Source organism: Meles meles, chromosome 19 (assembly GCF_922984935.1).
Source record: "Meles meles chromosome 19, mMelMel3.1 paternal haplotype, whole genome shotgun sequence".
NCBI lineage: Eukaryota > Metazoa > Chordata > Mammalia > Carnivora > Mustelidae > Meles > Meles meles.
Genome location: NC_060084.1, coordinates 55,147,812 through 55,171,774, shown reverse-complemented (window position 1 = coordinate 55,171,774; position 23,963 = coordinate 55,147,812). Strand labels below are relative to the sequence as shown.

General features: G+C 42.5%; 2 protein-coding genes across 2 annotated transcripts in view; both read right to left on the bottom strand.

The window, feature by feature from the left end:
* LOC123931367 (putative protein ZNF720) overlaps window positions 1–23,963 on the bottom strand; it is an 867,309-nt gene that overhangs the window by 395,344 nt on the left and 448,002 nt on the right. The gene's annotated exons all lie outside the window — the stretch shown is intronic.
* On the bottom strand, window positions 730–23,869 carry LOC123930594 (zinc finger protein 420-like). The gene is made up of 7 exons (XM_045986798.1): window positions 23,855–23,869; window positions 20,695–20,821; window positions 20,100–20,199; window positions 3,119–3,326; window positions 1,801–3,034; window positions 1,303–1,716; window positions 730–827 (listed from the first exon to the last, which is right to left on the bottom strand). The coding sequence occupies exons 1-7, from the start codon at window positions 23,867–23,869 to the stop codon at window positions 730–732; spliced, it is 2,196 nt and encodes a 731-aa protein (XP_045842754.1).

The window sequence follows — 23,963 nt, the reverse complement described above, 5'->3', positions numbered from 1 at the left end:
ACCCACAAGGAAAGGAGGAATTTTCTGGAGTGATTTCAGAGGAAATACATTAATGCAGTTAGTCACAAATCTTAAATAGGGTTAATGTAAAAAAATTGAAAATACTGAAATCCTTACATATATGAAACAGTCAATCCACTAAATCTGTTGAAACAGAATACCACATACATTTTCTAAGTGTTTAAGTTTGATTTTTCCTTATAATCACTATTTTCATAGAGAGTAATGTTTGAATAGGGTGAATAATGTATTCCATTGGCTTGATTTCTTTAACATTTATTGGAATCTGATGTTCAATTAAATAGTTTTCTAAACATTGCTAATTTTCCATTGACTCTCCTTAATGCACCCCCTGATATGTGCTCCAATGTATACTAAAATGAAGGCCTCTCCACATTCACGATGTTCCAAAGGTTTCAATCTAGTATGCATTTTGACATATTGAGTCAGCACTGAATTCCAGTTACAGGCTTGGCCACGTTCTTTACATTTCACACTTTCACTCCTGTATGAAAACAATGATGTAAAGAAAGTTGGGAGTCCCACTGAGAGGTCAGACACATTCTTAGTATCTGTACACTTACTCTCCTATTTAAAATCTCTCATATGGAGTGAGGAGGGAGCAGTTCTTATACACTCTCTCACATTCATCACATCCGTAATTTTCTCTGCAGGGTGAATTTGGTGATGTGCAGTAAGGGTTCTGTGCCTACCAGAGGTTTGGCCATGTTACTCATCTTGTGTCTTTCCAGTATGAATTCTCTGTTTAGAAGCCGTGCATTCTGGACAAAGGCCTTGCCACACTGGTTTTATTTGTGAAGTTATCATCCAATGTAAATTCTCTCATAGGCATGAATGGGTAAGCACTCCTTAACCGATTTTTCTCACATTATTTTTTTCCTTCTTTCTTCATGATTTAATTTATTTATTTGACAGAAAGATGGAGAGAGAGCACAAGTAGTGAGGAGAATCAGGCAGGGTGAGAGGGAGAAGCCCGCTGCCCGCTGAGCAGGGGGCCCGATGCAGAGCTCAATCCCGGGACCCTGGGATCATAACCTGAGCCTAAGTGAGCAGCCTAACCTTCTGAGCCACACAGGCACCCCTCTTATTACATTCTGTACACTGGTAAGCCTTCTATCTAGTATGGATATTATGATGTTTAATGAGGACTGAGTGCCTGTAAAGGCCTAACACCATTCTTGATGTTGGTAAGGTTTCTCTCCAGGATGAATCCTGTGATGCTGAGTCAGGGCTAAGCTGTCCTTAAAGGCCTTGCCACATTCATGACTTGTTAAGGTTTCTCTCCAGTATGAGTTCTGTGATGTCGAATAAGGCCTGAGCTCCAGTTAAAGCTCTTGCCACATTCCTGACATTGGTAAGGTTTCTCTCCAGTATGAGTTCTGTGATGTCGAATAAGGCCTGAGCTCCAGTTAAAGCTCTTGCCACATTCATGACATTGGTAAGGTTTCTCTCCAGTATGAATTCTGTGATGTCGTGTAAGGGTTGAGCTGTGGATAAAGGCCTTGCCACATTCTTGACACTGGTAAGGTTTCTCTCCAGTATGAATTCTGTGATGTCGAGTAAGGTCTGAGCTGTGGCTAAAGGCCTTGCCACATTGTTGACATTGGTAAGGTTTCTCTCCAGTATGAATTCTGTGATGTCGAGTAAGGTCTGAGCTGTGGTTAAAGGCCTTGCCACACTCTTGACATTGGTAAGATTTCTTTACATTATGAATTCCCTGATTTGGAGTAAGCCTTGAGCACCAGTTAACGGCCTTGCCACATTCTTGGTATTTATAGTGTTTCCATCTGGTATGGGTTTTGCTATGTTGACTGAGGTGTGAGTGCACGTTAAAGGCCTTGCCACATTCCTGACATTGGTAAGGTTTCTCTCCAGTATGAATTCTGTGATGTCGAGTAAGGTCTGAGCTGTGGCTAAAGGCCTTGCCACATTGTTGACATTGGTAAGGTTTCTCTCCAGTATGAATTCTGTGATGTCGAATAAGGTCTGAGCTGTGGTTAAAGGCCTTGCCACACTCTTGACATTGGTAAGATTTCTTTACATCATGAATTCCCTGATTTGGAGTAAGCCTTGAGCACCAGTTAATGGCCTTGCCACATTCTTGGTATTTATAGTGTTTCCATCTGGTATGGGTTTTGCTATGTTGACTGAGGTGTGAGTGCACGTTAAAGGCCTTGCCACATTCCTGACATTGGTAAGGTTTCTCTCCAGTATGAATTCTATGATGCCGAGTAAGGTGTGAAAGGCAGTTAAAGGCCTTGCCACATTCTTGACATTGGTAAGGTTTCTCTCCAGTATGAATTCTGTGATGTCGTGTAAGGGCTGAGCTGTGGCTAAAGGCCTTGCCACATTCTTGACATTGGTAAGGTTTCTCTCCAGTATGAATTCTGTGATGTCGAGTAAGGTCTGAGCTGTGGTTAAAGGCCTTGCCACACTCTTGACATTGGTAAGATTTCTTTACATTATGAATTCCCTGATTTGGAGTAAGCCTTGAGCACCAGTTAACGGCCTTGCCACATTCTTGGTATTTATAGTGTTTCCATCTGGTATGGGTTTTGCTATGTTGACTGAGGTGTGAGTGCACGTTAAAGGCCTTGCCACATTCCTGACATTGGTAAGGTTTCTCTCCAGTATGAATTCTATGATGCCGAGTAAGGTGTGAAAGGCAGTTAAAGGCCTTGCCACATTCTTGACATTGGTAAGGTTTCTCTCCAGTATGAATTCTGTGATGTCGTGTAAGGGCTGAGCTGTGGATAAAGGCCTTGCCACATTCCTGACATTGGTAAGGTTTCTCTCCAGTATGAATTCTATGATGCCGAGTAAGGAGTGAAAGGCAGTTAAAGGCCTTGCCACATTCTGGACATTGGTAAGGTTTCTCTCCAGTATGAATTCTGTGATGCCGTGTAAGGGTTGAGCTGTGGATAAAGGCCTTGCCACATTCTTGACATTGGTAAGGTTTCTCTCCAGTATGAATTCTATGATGTCGAGTAAGGTGTGAAAGACAGTTAAAGGTCTTGCCACATTCTTGACATTGGAAAGATTTTTCTCCACTATGAATTCTGTAATGCTCAATAAAACTTGACCTCCAGATAAAGACCTTGCCACATTCATGACATTTGTAAGGTTTCTCTCCACTATGAATTCTGTGATGTCGAGTAAGGATTGAGCTGTGGTTAAAGGCCTTGCCACATTCTTGACATTGGTATGGTTTCTCTCCAGTATGAATTCTGTGATGTTGAGTAAGGGCTGGCCTGTCATAAAAGGCCTTGCCACATTCTTGGTATTTATAGGGTTTCTGTGATATACTATGAATTTTGCAATGTCCAGTGAGGTGAGAATGCATATTAAAGGCCTTCCCACATTCTGGACATTGGTAAGGTTTCTCTCCAGTACGAATTCTGTGATGTTGAGTAAGGTGTGAAGGGTGTTTAAAGGCCTTGCCACATTCTTGACACTGGTAAGGTTTTTTTCCACAATGAATTTTGTGATGATGAGTAAGTTCTGAGCATGATTTAAAGGCTTCGGCACATTCATTACAGTTGTAATTTTTCCCTGCAATATGAATTTGTTTATCTCTATTAAGACTTGAGTGATCATTAAAAGCCTTGCCACATTCTTGACATTTGTAAGGTTTCTCTCCAGAATAGATCTGCAAATGACCATTTATTGATGAACAGTCCTTAAAGGTTTGACCACCTTCTTCACATTTGTATACTTTTTCTCCAGTATGCATTCGCTGATGTTGAGATAATGTTGAGTGGCAGTCAAAGGATTTACCACATTCCTTAAAGATGTAAGTTTCCTCTCCCTGAGGGATTATCTCATTGATGTTTAGGCTTGATGACTGACTAAACGTGGTCCCTGGTTTATTACATCTGAATGGGCTTTTTCCCTCATGAATTCTCTGATGATCACCAACACTGGAGGACTGGTTACGAGCTTTCCCACATTCATTATATTTATGAGGACTGTCTCCTGAAGGGAGTATACTGAGGTTGGAGCTTGGATTAAAGCCTTCCCCACACTTATCACATTCATGATGGTTCTCTGCAAACCTAGCCATGATACACTGGTGAACACTGGAGCCCTGGTTCAATGTTTTCTGAGATTCAGTGCATTGATCAATTCTGTCTCCAGTGAAAAGCCTCTGGTCTTTCTGGAGGGTCGACTCCTCAATGAAGCCCCTCTCGAATGGATCCCATTGAGCACTTTGTTCTTCATTTCTGAATCTCTGATTTAAGGTCAGGCCAGTCCTATCTTCTAAATGGCTCAAATCATTATTCTCAGCATGGACTAGGTTACTTTCCAGATGTTCCAAATGGTCTTTCCACAAATAGCTATGTTTGAATATCTGATTGGAGCTTGTGCTGACAGAAACACACTGCTCTACAGAAACAGCTGACTTAAAAAGGAAGGTTTTCCACAGTGGTTTATATCCTTCACCTTTTGGGTAAATGAGATTCTCATTAAGGGCAATTGCCTTGGTTTGGGTGTATCGCCCAGAATTTCTCTGATGCTTTACACTCTCCCCATCATTGTCCCAGTCTGTGCATAAGTGTAAAATCTCAACAGCACTATGTTTGTATCTGTGCATTGATCTGTTCTGCAAAGAATCTTCTATGCTCCACTTTAGCAGGAAACTCTGGGTGTCATGTGAAGATAGAGCTGAAAGATACCAAATAAAATAAAACCATTGTACTTACTACATTCAGAAGAATATACTGATGACTTCTAATATAGCAGCATCAAATCAATCAGACAATGTCAGAAAGATGGCTGAGAAGAAGTCACCAGGACTTCATTTCTCCATGGACATACAACGGCACACAATGTTCTGAGCACATATCCTAATAGAGAATTCTGCGGTATGGTCATGGTGTAGCACAAATCACTTTCCTGTATCTCTAACAATCAGGAAAAGGGTCACACGAGCTTAAAATTAGCAGAAGAATAGAGGATATAGAAACAGAAAACTGAACTGAACCAAATACGGTACAGTAAAAATAGGAACATATCAAGCACAGGAAGAGTTGTTTGGCAGAAAAGATCAACAACACTGACAGCCCATGAATTAAATAAAGAGTAACACAAAAAAGACCAACTAAAATGACAGGTGAAGAAGTGAAAGCAGACAGAGTGTAACTGACTGTAGGAATAAAAGTAATTATAAGAGACAACAATGGATCATCAGTGCCCACAAATTGTTAAGAAAAGACAAGTATGCATTTCAAAAAAGGTATAACCAATTTAGACTCCATCAGTCAGAAACAGTAGAAAAAACAGTAGAAAAAAAATTCTCAGCTTATCTGCAAACATGAAGCCAAATGAAAGGGGAATAAATTTAAAAAACCCAACAAGCAAAAACTGTGTGCCAGGGGCACCTGGGTGGCTCAGTGGGTTAAAGTCTCTGCCTTCGGCTCAGGTCATGATCCCAGGGTCCTGGGATTGAGCCCCACATTGGGCTCTCTGCTCCGCAGGGAGCCTGCTTCCTCCTCTCTCTCTGCCTGCCTCTCTGCCTAGTTGTGATTTCTCTCTGTCAAATAAATAAAATATTAAAACAAACAAACAAACAAACAAACAAACAAACAAACTGTGCCAGATGAGTTCACTGGATATTCAAACAGACACTGAAGAAGAAAGGATTGCAAATCTCCTCAAACATTTCCAAGGAGTGATGATCAGGGAAACCAGCAGAACATTCTGTCTGTGGCACAAGCATTCCCAGCTCATGCAAGCCAGATGAAAACACTACAAATAACGAAGTTCGCAAAACTCTACCTGCGATGCATATTCACTCAAAGTCCACAATAAAATAGAGGATACTGAATCAAAAGCACATTTTCCCTTTTTACAGATGATCAAGTGGGAACCGGACCTGGAATTAAGGGCACTCCAACATACAGAAAGCCATAAATTCTAGACTCCACAGTAACAGGATGCAGGGCAAAAATGACATGATCATATTAAGGGAGACAGAATACAAATATGGTCATACCGGACAGCATGTCATGATAAAAATACTCAAAGGAGAGACAGAAGGAAACCCCAACCTAATAAATGCCACAAATGCATGAAAAGCTGAAACCTATTCAGTAGGGACAGTCTGTAAGCTTCTCCTCTATGATCAGCAGGTAATGAAGTGACCCCACCACTGCCTTTGAGCATAGTACTGGACACTCTAGTCAGAACAATTATGCAACCGAAAATAGAGTAAAAGAATCTAAACTGAAAAAGAAACAGTAAAACTCATTGTTCACATGGGACATGATTACTGAAATCCCTAAAGATCATCATTTTAATTTTTTGACTGTTTTGGTCATTGTTTGTATTGTTTATTTCTGCCAGTTTTTTCCTACTAGACTTCCCATTTCCCAAGTTTTTCATGTTATACAATACAGAGTTAAGAAAAATATTGGAATAAACAACTTAATTTCCACCAGAAAAACTAAAAAAGGGAGAGACTAGGATGAAACTTAGTAGAGGAATGAAATAAAGAAAAGTCTGAAATAAATGAAGTAGAAGATTTGCATTAACGGAACACAGAAAGTAATGCCCATTTCAATCAATAAAACAAAACTGGCATGTGTTAACTCCACAAACCACTACATAATAACAAATATGGAAATTTGTTTTTTTTTTTAAGATTTAATTTATTTATTTGACAGACAGAGATCACAAGTAGGCAGAGAGGCAGGCAGAGAGAAAGGGAGAAGCAGGGTCCCCACTGAGCAGAGAGCCTGATGCAGGGCTTGATTCCAGGACCCTGGCATCATGACCTGAGCTGAAGGCAGAGGCTTTAACCCACTGAGCTACCCTGCGCCCCCAACTAGGGAAATTTATGAAACAAAAACAAAAACAAAACAAAACAAAACAGGGAATTCCTAAAATTGGACAAGTTATTAAGACTGATTTCCTAACCATGAACCAAAGAAATGGGACATCTCCTGAGATCAATAAGAAGGATGAAGATCAAATTTGGAATCAATACTCTAGCAGCACAGACAGAAAAGCCCAAGACCTAGGAATTTTACTACAACTGATGGGGTCAATGAATTCCCTAATTGCAATCCTGTGTTGCATGATTCTTGTCCCTCTCGTTCAGATTCAGTATTACTTAATTTTGTCTTTTATATGACAAAGTCATTCTCCTGCTTCTTCCAGCCTGCCCTCTACATCAAACCTGTTTCTAATCTCACTTACTGCATTGTTCATCTATGTTTGATTTTTTAAAAGACATATATTTGAGGGGGGGATCACAAGATTTCAGGTGTGAGCTACAGAGAGAGGGAATCACATGCAGGCATCACACTGAATACACAGTGTGACTTGAGCCTGCATCCCAGGACCCTGAGATCAAGATCTGAAATCAAGAATCAGTACTTACCCAAGTGAGCCACCAAACACCCAATTATTTTTAACTCTTATCTCTGTGGTAAAGTTCTCACTACTGTTTTCTCAACTCCTTGAGGATCCTTATGATTGCGACCTTAAATTCTCCATCAAGCTGCTTACTACTGTTTCCAATGGATCTCTGGCCTTGGTCTTTTCTGCTGGTTTTCTTTGGGATAAATTCTTTCATCATGGCATTTGTCCAACTCTCTACTGTTCTCTGTCCATTAGAAAAGTCAGTGACGTGTCCTGTTGTATCCTTCAGACAAGTGTTCTGCAGGGGTTCTCCTTGCCTGCTACGGGCAGTGTTTGGTCCCTGGCCTGAATGTGGCCAGTTTGAACTAGGTGAGCTCTGTTCTGCTTGTAAAAGCAGAACTCCACCAGAACTCCACCAGAACTGCGGCCCTGCAGAATCTCTGCTCAGGAGACGTGATGTGGGCAGGGGCTGATCTTGCTGAGCCTGAGTAAAGCCTCACTGAGAAGGGCAGTCCCCTCAGATCACAGGGGGTGGGGCAGTGCAAGCAAGGCAGACAGCCAGTGTCCTCACTGAGTGGGGCTCGATCTTTATGCTACAGGACAGGAGAGGGCTCCCATTTTCTGGGAGCCACGTGTCACTGAATGTTTCCTCTCAGGAATGTGCTCCTAGACTACTGAATACTCTCCTCACTGTGCACCCCAGGTGTTCTTCAGATGACTGTTTCATGCTGTGTGCCCCCAGGTTGTTTGCCAGCCTTCTCTCCAGGAGCACCTCAGTGCCCTCCTGGTTCTATCCCATCCAAACCTGCTGACCATTAAACCTCCAGGCTTTAAGATATGCTGGTTCCAAGAACTCATGAAATTCAGCCCTTCTCCCTCTCCAAGCCAATGGCTTTGGGGAAACCTCCTGAGGCATCCCCCTGAGTGCTCCTCTGTCATGACACCTACTGCACAACCGGGGCTCCCTGCCCTCCACAATGCTATACTCCTCTCCTCCCTAAACCATGTCTCCACACTATCTGCCATCTTCCACGTGGCCTCTTCTGTCCTCTTACTTGGAGAATTTGTCCTGTCACTCTTTAGCCCAATGTCTGGGGCATTTAGGAAGACCTGACAGTTACCTAGTGGTGCTTGTGACAGGACACATGAGTCTAGGACCCTCCTACTCCACTGCCATTGCTTCTCCTGTGAATCTTTATTGTTTTAATCCTGTTAAAACTTGTATGGATTTTATAAAGCTGGTACACAAACCAACACATAAAAATTAGTTTTGTTTCTACGCAACAAAGAACAATTCCCAAACAGAGACTTCATATATTTAGAGCAAACCCCCTGGCCATCCAAAATGCTTCCAATTTAACATAACGGTAGAGGTCAAACCAGAAACGATGAAAAGTGCAATATACTGTGCTGGATTCAGAGAATGAATAACTAGGAAACACATCCATTTTCTTTCACTGGAATAACTGAAACACAATAAATCTTGAAGTGACCTACAGAAAATGCAATCTCTACCAAAACTCCAATGCCATTTTTGCACAAAGATCAAAATCCATCCTAACATTATGTGACGTTATGGGATAACCCATACCCAAAATAATCTGGGAAGTGAAGAGCATATATCCTGATTTACGGCATACAACAAGGCAGTTATCAAACTAATGTCCTATAGACATGACGTCAGGAGTAAAATAATGGAAGAGTCTGGCTGAGCCAGATGTGCACTTCTCCAATGTTAATGTGTATGTCAATGAACTGAAGATCCTGTTAAAATTCATACTCTGATTTAGATGTTTGCGTGGGGTCTGAGTTTCTACTTTTCACAAATGTGCCACTGATGTCCTACATCGACAATGTATGCTCCACTCACAATTCCAGGACTGAATTATAATGAAGAGATTCAAAGGTTCCTAAAAAGCGGGAAGGGCATAGAGGTGAGCATGGAGTCCTTCCTTTCCCTTCACTCTTCATTCAAGCCAACCCCTACCCCTACAAATGACTGGTCACTGTTCTCTGGATCTCCTCTTATTTTTCCTTCTTCAATTTACCACGCCACTGTATTCATGGAAATAGCTCCCTCCTTCACAAGAAATGCAGGTGCAAACTGCTTCTGGCTGCAACACTGGATTTTGTAACTTGGACCCCACTGAATCCGTGGCCTTTATCAATTTCAAGTTTCCCCTGCATTTTTGCTACTACCCATGGCTTCAGGCTACAGGATCACTTCTTTCCACCTAGGCTTCCTCCTCAAAACTGACTTTGTTGGGGTGCCTTAGTGGCTCAGTGGGTTAAGCCTCTGCCTTCAGCTCAGGTCATGATCTCAGCGTCCTGGGATCAAGTCCCCCATCGGCTCTCTGCTCAGCGGGGGACCTGCTTCCCCCTCTCTGTCTACTTGTGATCTCTCTCTCTCTCTGTGTCTAATAAATGAATAAAATCTTTAAATAAAACTGACTTTGGTGAAAATGAGCACAGTTATAAAAGTTGGTTACACTTTCTGGTCTTCTCCAAAGAATCCACATACACAGAAAAGTCATCCTGAAACCTGTGGCCATTACTACACACTCTTAAATGGTGAGAGACGAGAGAAACCACACTCAAGGAAATGGACTTAAGAAGCTCTCACAGAAGTACTATGAAGTATGTAAGCCTGATGATTCACAGACCTGTACCCCTGGGACTAATAACACATTATATGTTAATTTTTAAAAAAAAAAGATGATATGGTCCATATATACAATGGAATATTATGCCTCCATCAGAAAGAATGAAAACCCAACTTTTATCAACATGGACAGGACTGGAGGGGATTATGCTGAATGAAGTAAGTCAAGCAGAGAGAGTCAAGTATCATATGGTTTCTCTTTCTTGTGGGGCATAAGGAATAACATGGAGGACATTGGCAGATGGAGAGGAGAAGTGAGTTGGGGGGAATTGGAGTGGGAGATGAACCATGAGAGCTGGCAGACTCTGAGAAACAAGCTGAGGGTTTTGAAGGGGAGTGAGGTGGGGGTTTGGGGGAGCCTGGTGGTGGGTATTAAGGAGGACACATATTTCATGGAGCACTGGGTGTGGTGCATAAACAATGAATCTCAAAACACTGAAAAAAAACAAAACAAAACAAAACCAAGTTAAAAGAAAAGAAAAACTCTCAAAGAAATGACTGTTCTTTCAGTTACCCCCGTGGCTGCTCAGCCTATGAGGACCATAGGCTCTTCTTGGTCTTCCAGTTCACTTCTTCACACTGCTGGGCACATGCTTCTCGTTCTTTGTCCCCTCCCTTCTATATTAAGGAAACGTTATCTCTACTGTGATACAGATCAATTTGCTTTCCTAGGACTTTATCCTAATATGAATACTTAAAGAGTAGCTTCTTTAGAAGAGTGGGGTTAGTTTTCTTTACCTGCAAGTCTTTTTTTTTAAGATTTTAAAATTTATTTATTTCACACACACACACACACACACACACACAGAGATCACAAGTAGGCAGAGAGGCAGAGGGAGGGGGAAGCAGGCTCCCCGCTGAGCAGAGAGCCCAATGTGGGGCTCAATCCCAGGACCCTGAGATCATGACCTGAGCCGAAGGCAGAGGCTTAACCCAGTCAGCCACCCAGGCACCCTACCTGTAACTTCTTAAGACACTAGTTTAATCTACACAGGTATATGCTTCTCAGTATCCATCATGATTTCATTTCTATTAATGTAAAATGGACAATGTTCCATTAATTCAGGTGTAGAACATGGGAATTTGACAACTCTTTAGGTTCTACTATGCTCACCACAAGTAACTACTATCTGGCACCATAATATGCTATGAAAATACCATTGGAGGAGTTCCCTGTATTCTTTTCACCCCATGGAAGCCTCTACTTCCCATTTCCACTTCCTCATGATGCCCATCATCCTTCTCCATTCCACACTGGTAATGATCAGGCTATTCATTGTATTTGTGTGTCTCTTTACACTTTTTTCATTGTGTCCTGCATTTGTGATAATGAGGTTTGACCCAGAAGTAATTATGCGATGAGAACTAAGTCAGAGATTCAAAGATAAATACCATACATATTCACTTATGTGTATAATCAAAACAACAATGCAAATGAACAAACAAGAAACAGACCTATGACTATCTATTTCGCTTCGAATAAAGTCCACGGATAATCTCAATAAATATAAAACTTCCAAGATGACACATATTCTATACTGTACCCTGTTGGTCTGTAACAATTTTCCAATACTGGCAGAAGACAGGAGGTTCCTAGGTCTAAGTCCAAGTGTCTTATGGCTCATGACACAGCAAATATCATAAAACATCTTCATCACAGTAACTGCACTGGCCAGCTGCCCACCCTCAACTGGTACTGGGAGATGCTGCACATGCGGTGGGTTTGTGTTGGAGGCTCTGAGCATAGGAGAGCCCAGTATCTTCAAGGAACATCTAGCGTATATGCCCGATCTTCGGCCATGAAAAGAGACATCTGTTTTCCAATACAATAAACTCATCTGTCTGCTACCCACGATCAAGATGCTGTCACTATACTACCAAATATGAGTGGAATGACAATTATAACTAAAACATCAATCAAGGAAACACCTGTGCAGATCATGAGGTCACCACATGACTTCAAGGAATAGTGATAATCTATATAAGGCACATGTGGGATTCGGTGCAGATATCCACAACAGTAACCAGTACATTTTCCTTCATGATCTTTTGCTGCTCATCTGGGAGTGATATACAGTTACACACAGGGTAGATCACAAAGTCAATGTACCTGGAAGGTTTGACTTTAAGATTTTCCAACCATCGGCCATAGGGCCAATGGCAAAGCTCTGGAAGATACCCAAGATGCACATGGTACCACCAAAGACACATTCCTGGCCACTCTGTCAACCTAACAAAGAAGTGTGCATCCAACGTCATGGCAGCAATCTTTCACCCAAAAGCTGTCAGTGTGGGTGGGACTCCATTACAGACAATGGCCAATGAGTCGCCTATGCTCCCCTGTTTGGCAATAAAAGCTGTAGAACTTATCGTACCTGCAGTGAAGTAAAGAGAGACAATGGTACATCTATCAGGTTGCCACGATTGCAGGGACAGCCTGCAACACAAAGATTATGGCATTTGCCCAGCTCCGAGAGGCATGTCTGCTGTGGGAATAGAGGAATAATCATTCATCTGAGCACAGAGGCCCATGGAAGATCTATGACACCACAACTGACATTGGGTGTGTGGTCCTGGGAGACTGCTAAACACCACTAGAGGAGGAAGACAGAGAGATAAATCAATGGAGAAGTCAGCATCTAAGATCTTGGCCCTGTGAATCCATATCAAGACATGACTTGTGCAGGGAAGCCTGGGTGGCTCAGTCAGTTAAGCTTCTGCCTAAACACTGGATCCTGATGCAGGGTCCTGGTATAGAGCCCTGCCTGGGGCTCCCTGCTCAGTGGGGAGTCTGCTTGTCACTCTGCCTTGGCCCTCCCCCGACCTTGTGTTCATTCTCTGTCTCTCACTAATAAATAAATAATGTCTGTAGAAAAACTGATCTGTGTAAGGAAATGAAAAGAAAACATAGTTCAGATACACCTGGGTAGCTCAGTGGGTTAAAGCCTCTTTTTTCAGTTCAGCTCATGATCTCAGGGTCCTGGGATCAAGCCCTGCATTGGGCTCTCTGCTCACCGCGGAGCCTGCTTCCCCTTCTCTCTCTGCCTGCCTCTCTGCCTATATGTGATCTCTGTCAAATAAATAAATAAAATATTTTTTAAACAAAAGAAAACATGGTTCAACTTTTTCAGAGGACATTTCATTTTGTTAGCCATGTAGGGGGAAAAAAGTTAGGAAACCTCAGACACTAAGGAAATCACAGAGCACATTAGTTTATAATACATTTCTGACTGAAAAACATAAGGATTCGATCTCTGGAGTATGGTACAAGAAAAAATTGCTAAGAAGAAGAAAACAACAACAACAACACACCAACCATGAATGGTGAAATGAAGAAAGAGATTACAAAAAGAATTCAAAACATCTCTGTATCACAGGCTCGAGAGATAGAAATAGAGTTAGACAGGATACAAAGACTCATTCTCGGGATATATGGAGAACTACAAAGACTGAAGAAAAAGGCATAACAGAAAAAAATGAGGACAAGAACTCACCAGACACTTTGAAGAAGAGATTGGAAAACAGTTAATGCCCAGCTCTGTAGTAATAGAGAGAAACACCACCAGCAGATAAAACAAAGCAGATAAAAGGACATGGTATGATTATGTATGAACCAGGAATCAAACATGAAAATCACATAAGCTGATACTATGGGGACAACTCAGAAACTGAAATTTTTCCTTTATCTATAAATAAAAAATGGGGTGATCAAATTTAAAGAAACGGAAGAAGAAACAACCCATGTAGTGATAAGCAATCAAATAAGCAGCATGGTAACAAACACATCTCACAGAATAATCGTTAACATGAAAGACGTTTGTCACTGTTAGGGGTATGTTTCAATATCAAAAATTCATGATTTAAACAAACTACCTCTTGGATATCAAGCATGTATATATGCAAATTCATACACACATATAAAAAAATACATACCCACAAATACATGTATACAGGGAAACAACTGTTTTTAGCCCAGGAGAGAGAAAACTGTTCCTCACAGAGGGAGGACCTCATGAAGACAGTGAAAAAGTAGTTCCACCTTTGCTCAATGAGCAACTGTTCACATGAGACACCAGTGCGTGATTCTCAATACGAAAGGGTGAGGCCGATGCACCCCAGGACCCCAGAAACCAAGAAGGACACCTCTAGAAGGGTAACAGGAGCAATTTCATGTGGATCCCAGTGTGCCTTCCCCAGGCCAGCACAGTATGCCACTAAGAGGGACCAGAAGGAACTACAATGGCTCCACAAAGAAAATGACAGCCCAGAGTGGACATCCAGCATTCCCCAAATGGCAAACCACTCTCTGGGTGGCCCAGCGAGAGCTCACCTCAGGGGGATCCCTGGGGGCATCTTCGCTGTTGGACCACTGGGGACCCTATAGACACGGAGAAGGTGGGCAGGGCTTACAGCAACCAGTGTTCAGATCTTAGAGCTGCCAGACCAGACAGCGCTCCAACTTGTAGTGACAACGAATCAGAGATGGGAATCTGCCCACTTGCAGAGAGGAGATGAACCTACCTGGCTAAGGAGATTTGTCAGCAGCTGTGACTGATTTGGGTGTCCACCCAATGCTTTGAACTAGAACAGTCTATGTTCTCTGTCTGGGTAGCTATGCACGTTCTAAGCCACTTCCCATGGCTGATCCTAGCCTCCAAACCTGCCCCACTAGAAGCCTGAACAGAGACCTAGACGACCTCAGAGCCTCTCTTACAGGCCTCTGGGGAGAAAACCAAGTCAGAAGCACAGACCAAGCATTGAGCATAACCTTTTGCTCTGCATGAGCAGGGAGCCTCCTCAGTGAACCCGGGCAGCCTCTGAGCCCAGCCTATGGTCCTGCCCAGCAACAGAGAATGGAGCTTCAGTCCTGCCACATGTTCAGCATCACCTCTGGCCCCGGCTGATCACGGAGTTGCCAGCATGGGTTTGGAAGGCACTCAGGAGTCCACAGTTGTCCATGGACAGATGTCTAGCCCTCTGTGCTCATAGAGAATAAGTGTATATTCAAAATGATTGCACATGTTTTACAGCAGAAGCTGCTGAGGTCCATGGGATACCTCTAGAAGGAATGCCAAACAACTGGCTACATTCAGATGACTGAGAATAAAACCACAATTCCACAGGATTCCAATGAAAATTGGCATCAGACAGATACCTCCAAGTTTCAGATGGACACAGGCTATTTCTTTCTACAAGGTTCAATATTCACATTCAGAGAGGATTCAGTATGAAACATGATTTGTGGGTTACTTTTTATCATTAAAAATAAAATCCAAATATTCCCTAGCACCTGACATGTTCCTCTGCATACTGCATACACTATGTCCCACGGTTACTGAATCTGCTCTTTATGTATTCAATGCTCTGGATTCTATGGGTTAGAGCTAATACTCTTCTCCTTGTACTGAAAGAAATGATTTGTTTTTTCATTTATTTATTTTGAAAGAAATGATGTAGATAAAGGAAGGTTTAGTGAGCCTCTCACTATTGGTAGAGTCAGGGTTTGAATCTCGCTGCCCTACATAGGAACATGAGGCACACGGGACAAAGGAGAAAGAGGCCCTTCTAGAAGGTGACCTGGGTTTGGATTCTCTTTCCTCCTTGACACTCAGTGGTTCACACAGCTGTCCTCACACAGAACAGCTTCCATGAACGGACACTTCAACGTCAACATTCCAGCCCACACCACACATATATAGCCTGAGTGGTTTCCAGGTTGACTACTCAGAAGTAGACATAAAGGTCAGGCATCCAAGGAACAATACAGGAAAGGCCCAACACACAGGAGTCCACATTCACACCAGGAGACCCAAGACTACACACCTGAGTATCTCACTACACTACCCACAGGCTACTACCTTCCCTGAAGAACCCAACTATGAATGTGGCCCCAGATACAGGTTCTCAAGGTCTAGTCCCCGGACAGCCACCTGAGACTAGGTAAGAAAGGAAAGGTGGAGAGCTGCACCCCAGAGCTACTGACCTGGTAGTGTAAGGTTAGCCATAAGGATCCAAGACTTGTAAGTGCTCCTAGTGATTCTGACCCAGGCCAATCTGCACAACATCTGCAGGAACTAAGTCATAGGTCAATCTAAGTTATCCCCACAGAAGTCCCTCTCAGGGGCATCTGGGGGGCTCAGTGGGTTAAGCCTCTCCCTTCAGCTCAAGTCATGATCTCAGGGTCCTGGGATCAGGCCCTGCATCAGGCACTCTGCTCAGCAGGGTGCCTGCTTCCTCCTCCTCTCTCTCTCCCCCTGCCTCTCTGCCTACTAATGATCTCTGTCAAATAAATAAATAAATAAAATATTAAAAAAAAGAAGTCCCTCTTAGAAATCATCTGTGCTTGTGGTCACATTAGTGTTGGGACACACATACACACACAAGATTCCTTTTCCTTCTGAAGATACAGGTACCCACACATATGTATGTACACGTGCTTCCTCTTAGTTCTCTGACTCCAAAATCTGTCTTTAGCTTAGTATGACACATTGCATTTTGTGCATATCAAAACCCTAAAACTCTGCTTGTGTTCTATACACTCACAGAATAACTGGAGAAACATACAGGGTAAAATTTTATTGAGAGTCCCTGAGAATTCTCTGACTAGGCCATATCATTATATTTTTTAGCGACTTTGTTCAATTAGCACTTGTTAGGTAGAAACCCTGGGCATTAGACGGTGAGTCATGGTTCAGTACAACAAAAAGAAATTAACATTTACAAAAAACATCCATGACAATCCTTACCAACATCTTAGCAATAAAAAAGAAATTTATACATACTGAAATCGAGAAATACACTCAAAACCATTCTGTGAGGGCAGCAGTACCCTGATACCAAAACAGTATAAACAAAAGATAAAAGGCTGGTTTATCTGATGAAACTTCTGGTACTCTGGCTTTCTTTGGACACCCATCTACATGTACAAAATAGAGTCATAAGAAAAAACAAATCACACTGAAAATAACTGTTCCTCTCTAGAGATCCATCTGCCCCTGAATCCTTTCAGGTCTACTAACAAATACAGTTAACCACTGAATAACGTGCTGTTCATCAGTAATGGTCCACATACACAGACAAGTTTATCTTGTTAAATCCAGTGCACCACAGTAAATGACTTTGCACTATGACTGCCTTAATACTTTATTTCCTCAAATTACTTCCTTTTTTTAGAACTTTTAAAGAAGATTTTATTTATTTATTTGACAGAGAGAGCTCACAAGTAGACAGAGAGAGAGAGAGGAGGGAGGCAGGCTCTCTGCTTAGCAGAGAGCCCGATGTGGGCATTGATCCCAGGGTCCTGGGACCATGACCTGAGCCGAAAGCAGAGGCTTTAACCCACTGAGCCACCCAGGCGCCCCTCAAATTACTTCCTTATAAAACTATGGTATATACAGCAGACCACATACAAAGAATGAGATGCCTGATGACATGATGTAATTAACCCATCACACACCACAGATGAAAAGAGACTTTTGAAACAGCATGGCAAATGCACTTCACCTTGTGCGAGAGCTCCTAGAAGAGCAGTAGTGGGATCCCAGCAGTCCCAACAAGAATGGGGCTGGCATAATGTACTCCGCTACTGAAAGATCAAAAAATACAACCAAGAATACTTTACCGGGCAAAATTCTTTTCCACAGACACAGAAATGAAGACATTCCCAAGTAAAGACCCCTCTATGTTTACCAATAGACCTGTCCTACAAGAACCATTAAAGAATACTCTCTAGATGAAATAAAAGGATTCTACCCAGAACCTGCAACCACACAAGAACACAAAGCTCTCTGCTGATCATAAATATGTAGACTTACACAAATCTGCTGTGCAGCAATAAGATACCAGTCACATTTATTTCTGCTACAGAGCTTTGGTTTTTTTTTTTTTTTAGAAGTATTAAAATCACAAATGTAGGTCATAAAGAACACAACATAAAATAATTCGTAGTATGAAAGTTGGGGGGTGCAGGAATAGACAGGAAGAAGAATTCTCTATGTAACTGACACTGAGTTTTAAGCTGTTTTACAACAATGTTGTTTTAAGGAATCTCTAAGGTAACTGCAAGGAAAATACTCCCAGAAGACACAAAAGGCAATGAGGAAGGTACCAAGGCATATCATGGGTATTCATCTTACAATTACAGATAAAATATATCTTTCATATTTCACACCAAAACATGATACAGGAGTGTCAAAAGTTTGAAAATTACTTTGAATTCAATAAAGTCTTTCTCTCATGCAGAGAGAATAAAAATTCACCCACAAATATGGTGAAATGAATTCTATGTGGATGACAACTCATCTAGACATAGTACAACATTCACTGACCACTCAACAAGGAGACAAAAAGTAGGGGTCACACAGTATGTATGTGTGACATACAAACACAAGAGAAAGACACACAAAATTTACCAGCAAAAAGCATGAAGGCCATTCTTTTTGAGGCATACTTCGATGGTCTTGAAATATACTGAGCTGAAAATTCCCTTCCTATAACAACACACACAGATAACACTGAATACACACCTAATGAATAGGGTAGAATGAGCCAGACAGAATAAACACATTATTAGGAAATTACCAAATCAGAGTAAGACAAAACTCAACCCAAGAAATTCTAAATAAAACACTGATGTATGACAGGAAAGGAAAACTTCCATATAACCATAATTTAAAACTGTGTCCATGTACCCATGAAAAACAAGCATTTGATTAGCATGTCTTCATGAACTATAACATCGCAAAGAATTCTCATTAAAATCAATCACAAAAAGCTGTAAATGAAAATTTTATGAACACTTAAAAAGCTTGAAAGAAATGTATTATGTTATTAATATATTCCCCCTCCTGCACAGAATGTAACCCTATAATAAATCTGTCAGACAGAGGAAACAAACAACATCTTCATTTCTCAGTATATAAACACCATAGAAGTTGAAAAATATGCTGAGAGACACTATATATGAAATTAATATTTGGGGTTAAATTCTGATACATTGTGAGGAAAGTAGAAGAAAAAGCTCATGATTAATTTCCCAGAAATAACATCTCATTACTGAAAAAAATGATTTTCCAAACATGGGGACTCAGGGTACCTGTGGGGTTCAATTAGTTAAGCAGCTTCCTTCAGTTCAGGTCATGAGCTCAGGGTTCTGGATCCAGGACTCCCTGCTCAGCAGGGTGTTTGCTTCTCCCTCTCCTTTTGCCCTTTCCCTACTCATTTTTTCTCTCTCTATCTCTCAAACAAATAAAAATTTTAAACAAAATATATGGGAATCTTACTAACTGTCTAACTCACTACTTAAAAAGCACACGCGTATGTTATATTAGGACATTCGATGTACAAAATATAGAGCTAAATCACATACAGAACTAATCAGAAAGTGAAAACACACATGACAAAGTCACAAGAAGTTCACAGACGACAGAATCATGATGCAGTTATTAAAAAATAAGATAATAAATGAAACTTTAATATTAAAGGCTACAAGTCCAAGTGCTAAATGTGCTAGTTCCCCAATAGCATTTGTTATGTAGGAATTCTAGGAAACAAAGAGAGACATTACACTATTTGACCACTGAGGAACAGAACTCAAAGAGTGGAAATTTCCATGTTAAAAAAAAAAAAAAAAGAAAAAAGAACACTTGAAGGGAAATAAAGCAGTATATTTTCTTATTTTAGAGTGGTGCTATGTTATCTGATGAAGTTACTAAATATCAGTTTTGTTTAAGATTAATATTAAAGCCTGTAACATTAGAAGGCCAAAGCAGAGAACATTAGAAATCTGTCTCCAGTGTTCTGGAAATCTCTGCACCAAACCCCACTGTGCATACATTGGACCTGACCTACTTTTCTCATGATGAACCAGAATTTACAAAGACTTTAGCCTAGTTGGAGAGCAGATGTCCCTCTGGGAGAGAGAGAGACATAAAACTGTGCATGTCTCCAAATGACATTCCTTCAAGGAGAGCTACTCGAACCACAGCTTAAGGTCTACTTTCCTCTTTAAGACTTGGACGTCCCCTCTGTCATCTGCCTCACCCACTCCCACCCACCTGGATGGATGGCTATGGTCTCCTTTCTCTTCACATCCCAGAGCTGCTTCTCTTGCTCCAAAAACATGATCAGGTCTGGCTCTGACACAGTGAGACCTGTTTATGAGGGAAAAGAAAAATGACTATTGCTGCCAATTCTAACTTCCCATGAGTCTTGTGTTCAGTAGAGAAGAGATGATGTTGGACAATTCTAGAATATGGTTTCCCAAAAGCTGTTGTCCAACAGTCCACTTAGAACACACTGGAGGCATTTCCAATGTTCACATCCTGACCTCCACTTCCAAGTAGAAGACATGATAATAAGAAGAGGAAGTTTCAGTCTCAGATGTGAGCGGCACCTTTCTATGTCACAAAATGCTGAGAACTGCCACTCATCTTCACAAGCCATGATGTTACCTTGAGGAAGGAGAAGCTGAGGCTGAAAAGGAAACATGAAGATTTGTCTCTCCTTCCACAAACCCCTACTTTTTTCCCTCTCTGCCTGGATCTGAACTCCAGTCATTCAATGAGAAATCTCCCAAGAGGCAGTCTTCACAGGAAGGAACAAAACCCTGTGTGGGGCTTTGGAAACCTGGACGGAGTCTTCCTCACCCAGGAAATGGAGGTGTCCATAGTTCTCTAACATCACGTCCTTGTACAGTTGCCGCTGAGTGTGGGTCAGGCGTCCCCACTCCTCCTCAGAGAATTCTATGGACACATCCCTGAAGGTCAGCAGTCCCTGAAATAAATAACACAGTCACCAAGTGGCCACTGACAAATTATGCCCCTAATATGGTCCCTAAGATGAAGAGGAAGTTAGTGTCACCACCTAGAACCAGACCTGACCTCTTCATCTCCATGATATGTGTGTGGGAAGAAAGAAAACCTATGGGGCAGGGGGATGCCTGGCTGAGAACTTTCACTCCTTTCACTCCCAGAAGTCAACTCTATCTGCTACACAGAGGTGACAGCCCTCCTTGTCCAGTGTAAAGTGTTGGGATGTGGGAGAGGAACCAATGGTCAAGAAATTCTAGACATGTTTCTGATGTGAAATATTGGGGTTCTGGAGTGAATGATGAAGGAATTGTTGAGATACCCATGGTACAAACACTGTGGTCCTAACGCAAGGGGAGAGGAAAGTTGTGAGCAGTGACTGCTTCTATGCTTTCAGCTGGGGAGGGGGTGAGGGACAGCAGGAGGCTCTAAGGAATTTGGAAACAAGTTTCCAGGACCCTCAGGGCCTCCCAGCTGGTGTTTTGATGAGGCCACTCACTGTTTAGTTAACTCTTCAGTCAGGACAAGTTCCAGATATCTATCAGTGGGCCACAAGCTTGAAGGAGGGTGGCCAAGCTACATTTGGGGAATAGAGTTCAAGGAAGTTTCCAAGGCAATTTTCATCTGTTAAAGAGGAATTACAGGGTCCTGGAAGTCTAGCTATTTTCAACCTAGGGCTGCTTTTTGCATCCAACAAAACATTAACCTTGAGGCAGCAGTGAGTTCCCTGAGAAATGTCCTACTCTGCCTTTCTCAGGTATTTGTCAACAGACTGGAAGTTGAAGGACATTTAATGTTATCTACACCTCTTTTGACTTTGTTCTCCTCCTCAGAAGCTACAAGAAAGGGGGACCCAGATAGTTCAGTTGGTTAAGGGTCTGCCTTGAGCTCAGGTCATGATCCCAGACTCCTGGGATGGAGCCCTGAGTTGGGTCCCCCACTCAGTGGGGAATCTGCTTCTCCTTCTTTCCCTTTCCTCACTCTTGTGCTCTCTCTCTCTCAACTGAGAAAATGTGTAAAAGAAAGACAGAAAGAAAGAAGGAAGGAAAGAAAGAAAGAGAACGAATGGACCTACAATCAAGAGAAACACAGAAGAAAGAAGTTTACACCTGAAATGCGATAATTCCTGCATATTCCTCAGTATCCCATGTTCCTTACAAATGACAGGAGGGAAAATAGGAACATGACAGGGGAGGATCTGGCAGGCAGCACCAAGCCAATCAAAGAAGTTCACATCAGCTGACTGGAAGCAAATTGGTATCAGTGCCTAATACACAAGAAAGGACACACCATCACCGCTGTTTTCCTGTGGACTGAAAGCAGGAATTCAGAATGTAAATCTAATTATGCAAATACAGTGGGTATACAACACAAATCAAACACTTTCCTTCTGTAGGGACTGCTTTTAGGCAAGCAGGCTTGAGCAAAGGAGTGGAGGAAGGGTCCCAGTGTCCGCTTGGCTGAGTGCAGACAGGCCCAGCAGGGGACCCACCTCAAAATTCCCAAGACCCTAAGGAACCAATGGGCTTCTGACAACTGGGTACAGTGCCCAGAAAGGAACAAGTCCCACAGGTTCCCCAGAATTCCTCACCTTCTTTCCCCCTTTAAGACCTTGAAGACCTTGAAGACCTCCCCCCGCCCCTTGCAGATTTGCTCTCCCGTGCCCTCCTGTCTGTTCATCTCTTTGGTATTCAGGAAACTTCCGCAGCCTTTGTCCTGCCTCAGGGGAATTCCAGCAGCGCTGCGGGAGGGTGACCAGCCAATCACCGCCCGAAGTCTGGGGCCCCCTGCGACTGACAGAGAAACTACCCTGAGACAGCACAGTGTACCTGTGCCAGTAATACCTACTTTATGCCTTTCTTTTCTTTTAATTTTTAAGATTTATTTTTATTTTCATCTTCTTTAAAGATTCTACTTATAGGGGAACCTGGATGGCTCAGTCAGTGGACCTCAGCCTTCTGCTTAGGCCAAGACACAAGGTCCTGGGAACACCTCCAACATGGGGGGGGGGGGTCCTTGCTCAGCAGGGAGGCTTCAGCCTCTTCCATAGCACACCCTACTTGTGCGCTCACTCTTTTTCTTAAAAATAAATATTTTTTTTTTTTTACAAAGACTGTATTTCAAAGAGAGCGAGAGAGACAGCACAAACAAGCAGAGCAGCAGAGAAACATTGAATCAGGATCCTTGCCCACCTGGGAGCCCGATGTGGGGCTGAATCCCAAATCCCCGGATCACAACCTGAGCTGGAGGCAGAAATCAGACTCTTAACCAACTGAAACATCCTGGGTCCCCAAGACTTATTTATATTTTAGAGAAGATGGGGAAGGGTAGGAGAGGGAAAAAGAGAATGCCAAGCGGACTCCCCTCTGGGCACAGAGCCAGAAGCGGGGATACCAGACTGGGACGCAGAGATACTGACCTGAGCTCAATCAACAGTCCAACCTTAGTTGACTGAGCCCCCAAGCACCCTCCTCTAGTGGGTTTTAAGTAGAATATCTCTTTCACGTGCTAAAGATGGAGACACACACACACCCGTTTTTAGAATAAGAATTTCCCAAGTTTTTCTGTACTCATAACCACCGAGCTTATGTCTGCATTTCCTTCCGAGAATCCAGACGAGGCTGAATGAGAAATGATTTCCCTCCCTGATATCCCAGGACCAGACCTCATCAGCCACGGGAATCTCAGACTCGACACCTTCCCCACCGGATCTGCCACTAACGGAATAAATATTGTCACTCCTCGCGGGACTTTAATTCTAAGTGACAATGGCTGATGCCCTATTGAAGCCAGGTTGGGGACACAGGGCAGAAGGCTCTGGGACATGGAGAAGCATTCTAAAGACCTAACAGTGAGTATCACTTCTGACCACATCTTAAAAACAAGTGAACGCAGAAGCGAGAAGCACCCGGACTCGAGGCATCGGCATCTGCAGCTTCTAAACGCGAGGGTCTGTGGAGAAACAGAGGACAGGGCTCCGCGGGGACACCAGGCTCACCTGAGAACCAGCCATTTCTGCCTTTGCCTCCACCTCTAGATTTCATCCTCATGGGGGATCTGTGGCAAATCAGAGCTCCATCAGGAGAAAATAACAGAGCTCCTTCTCC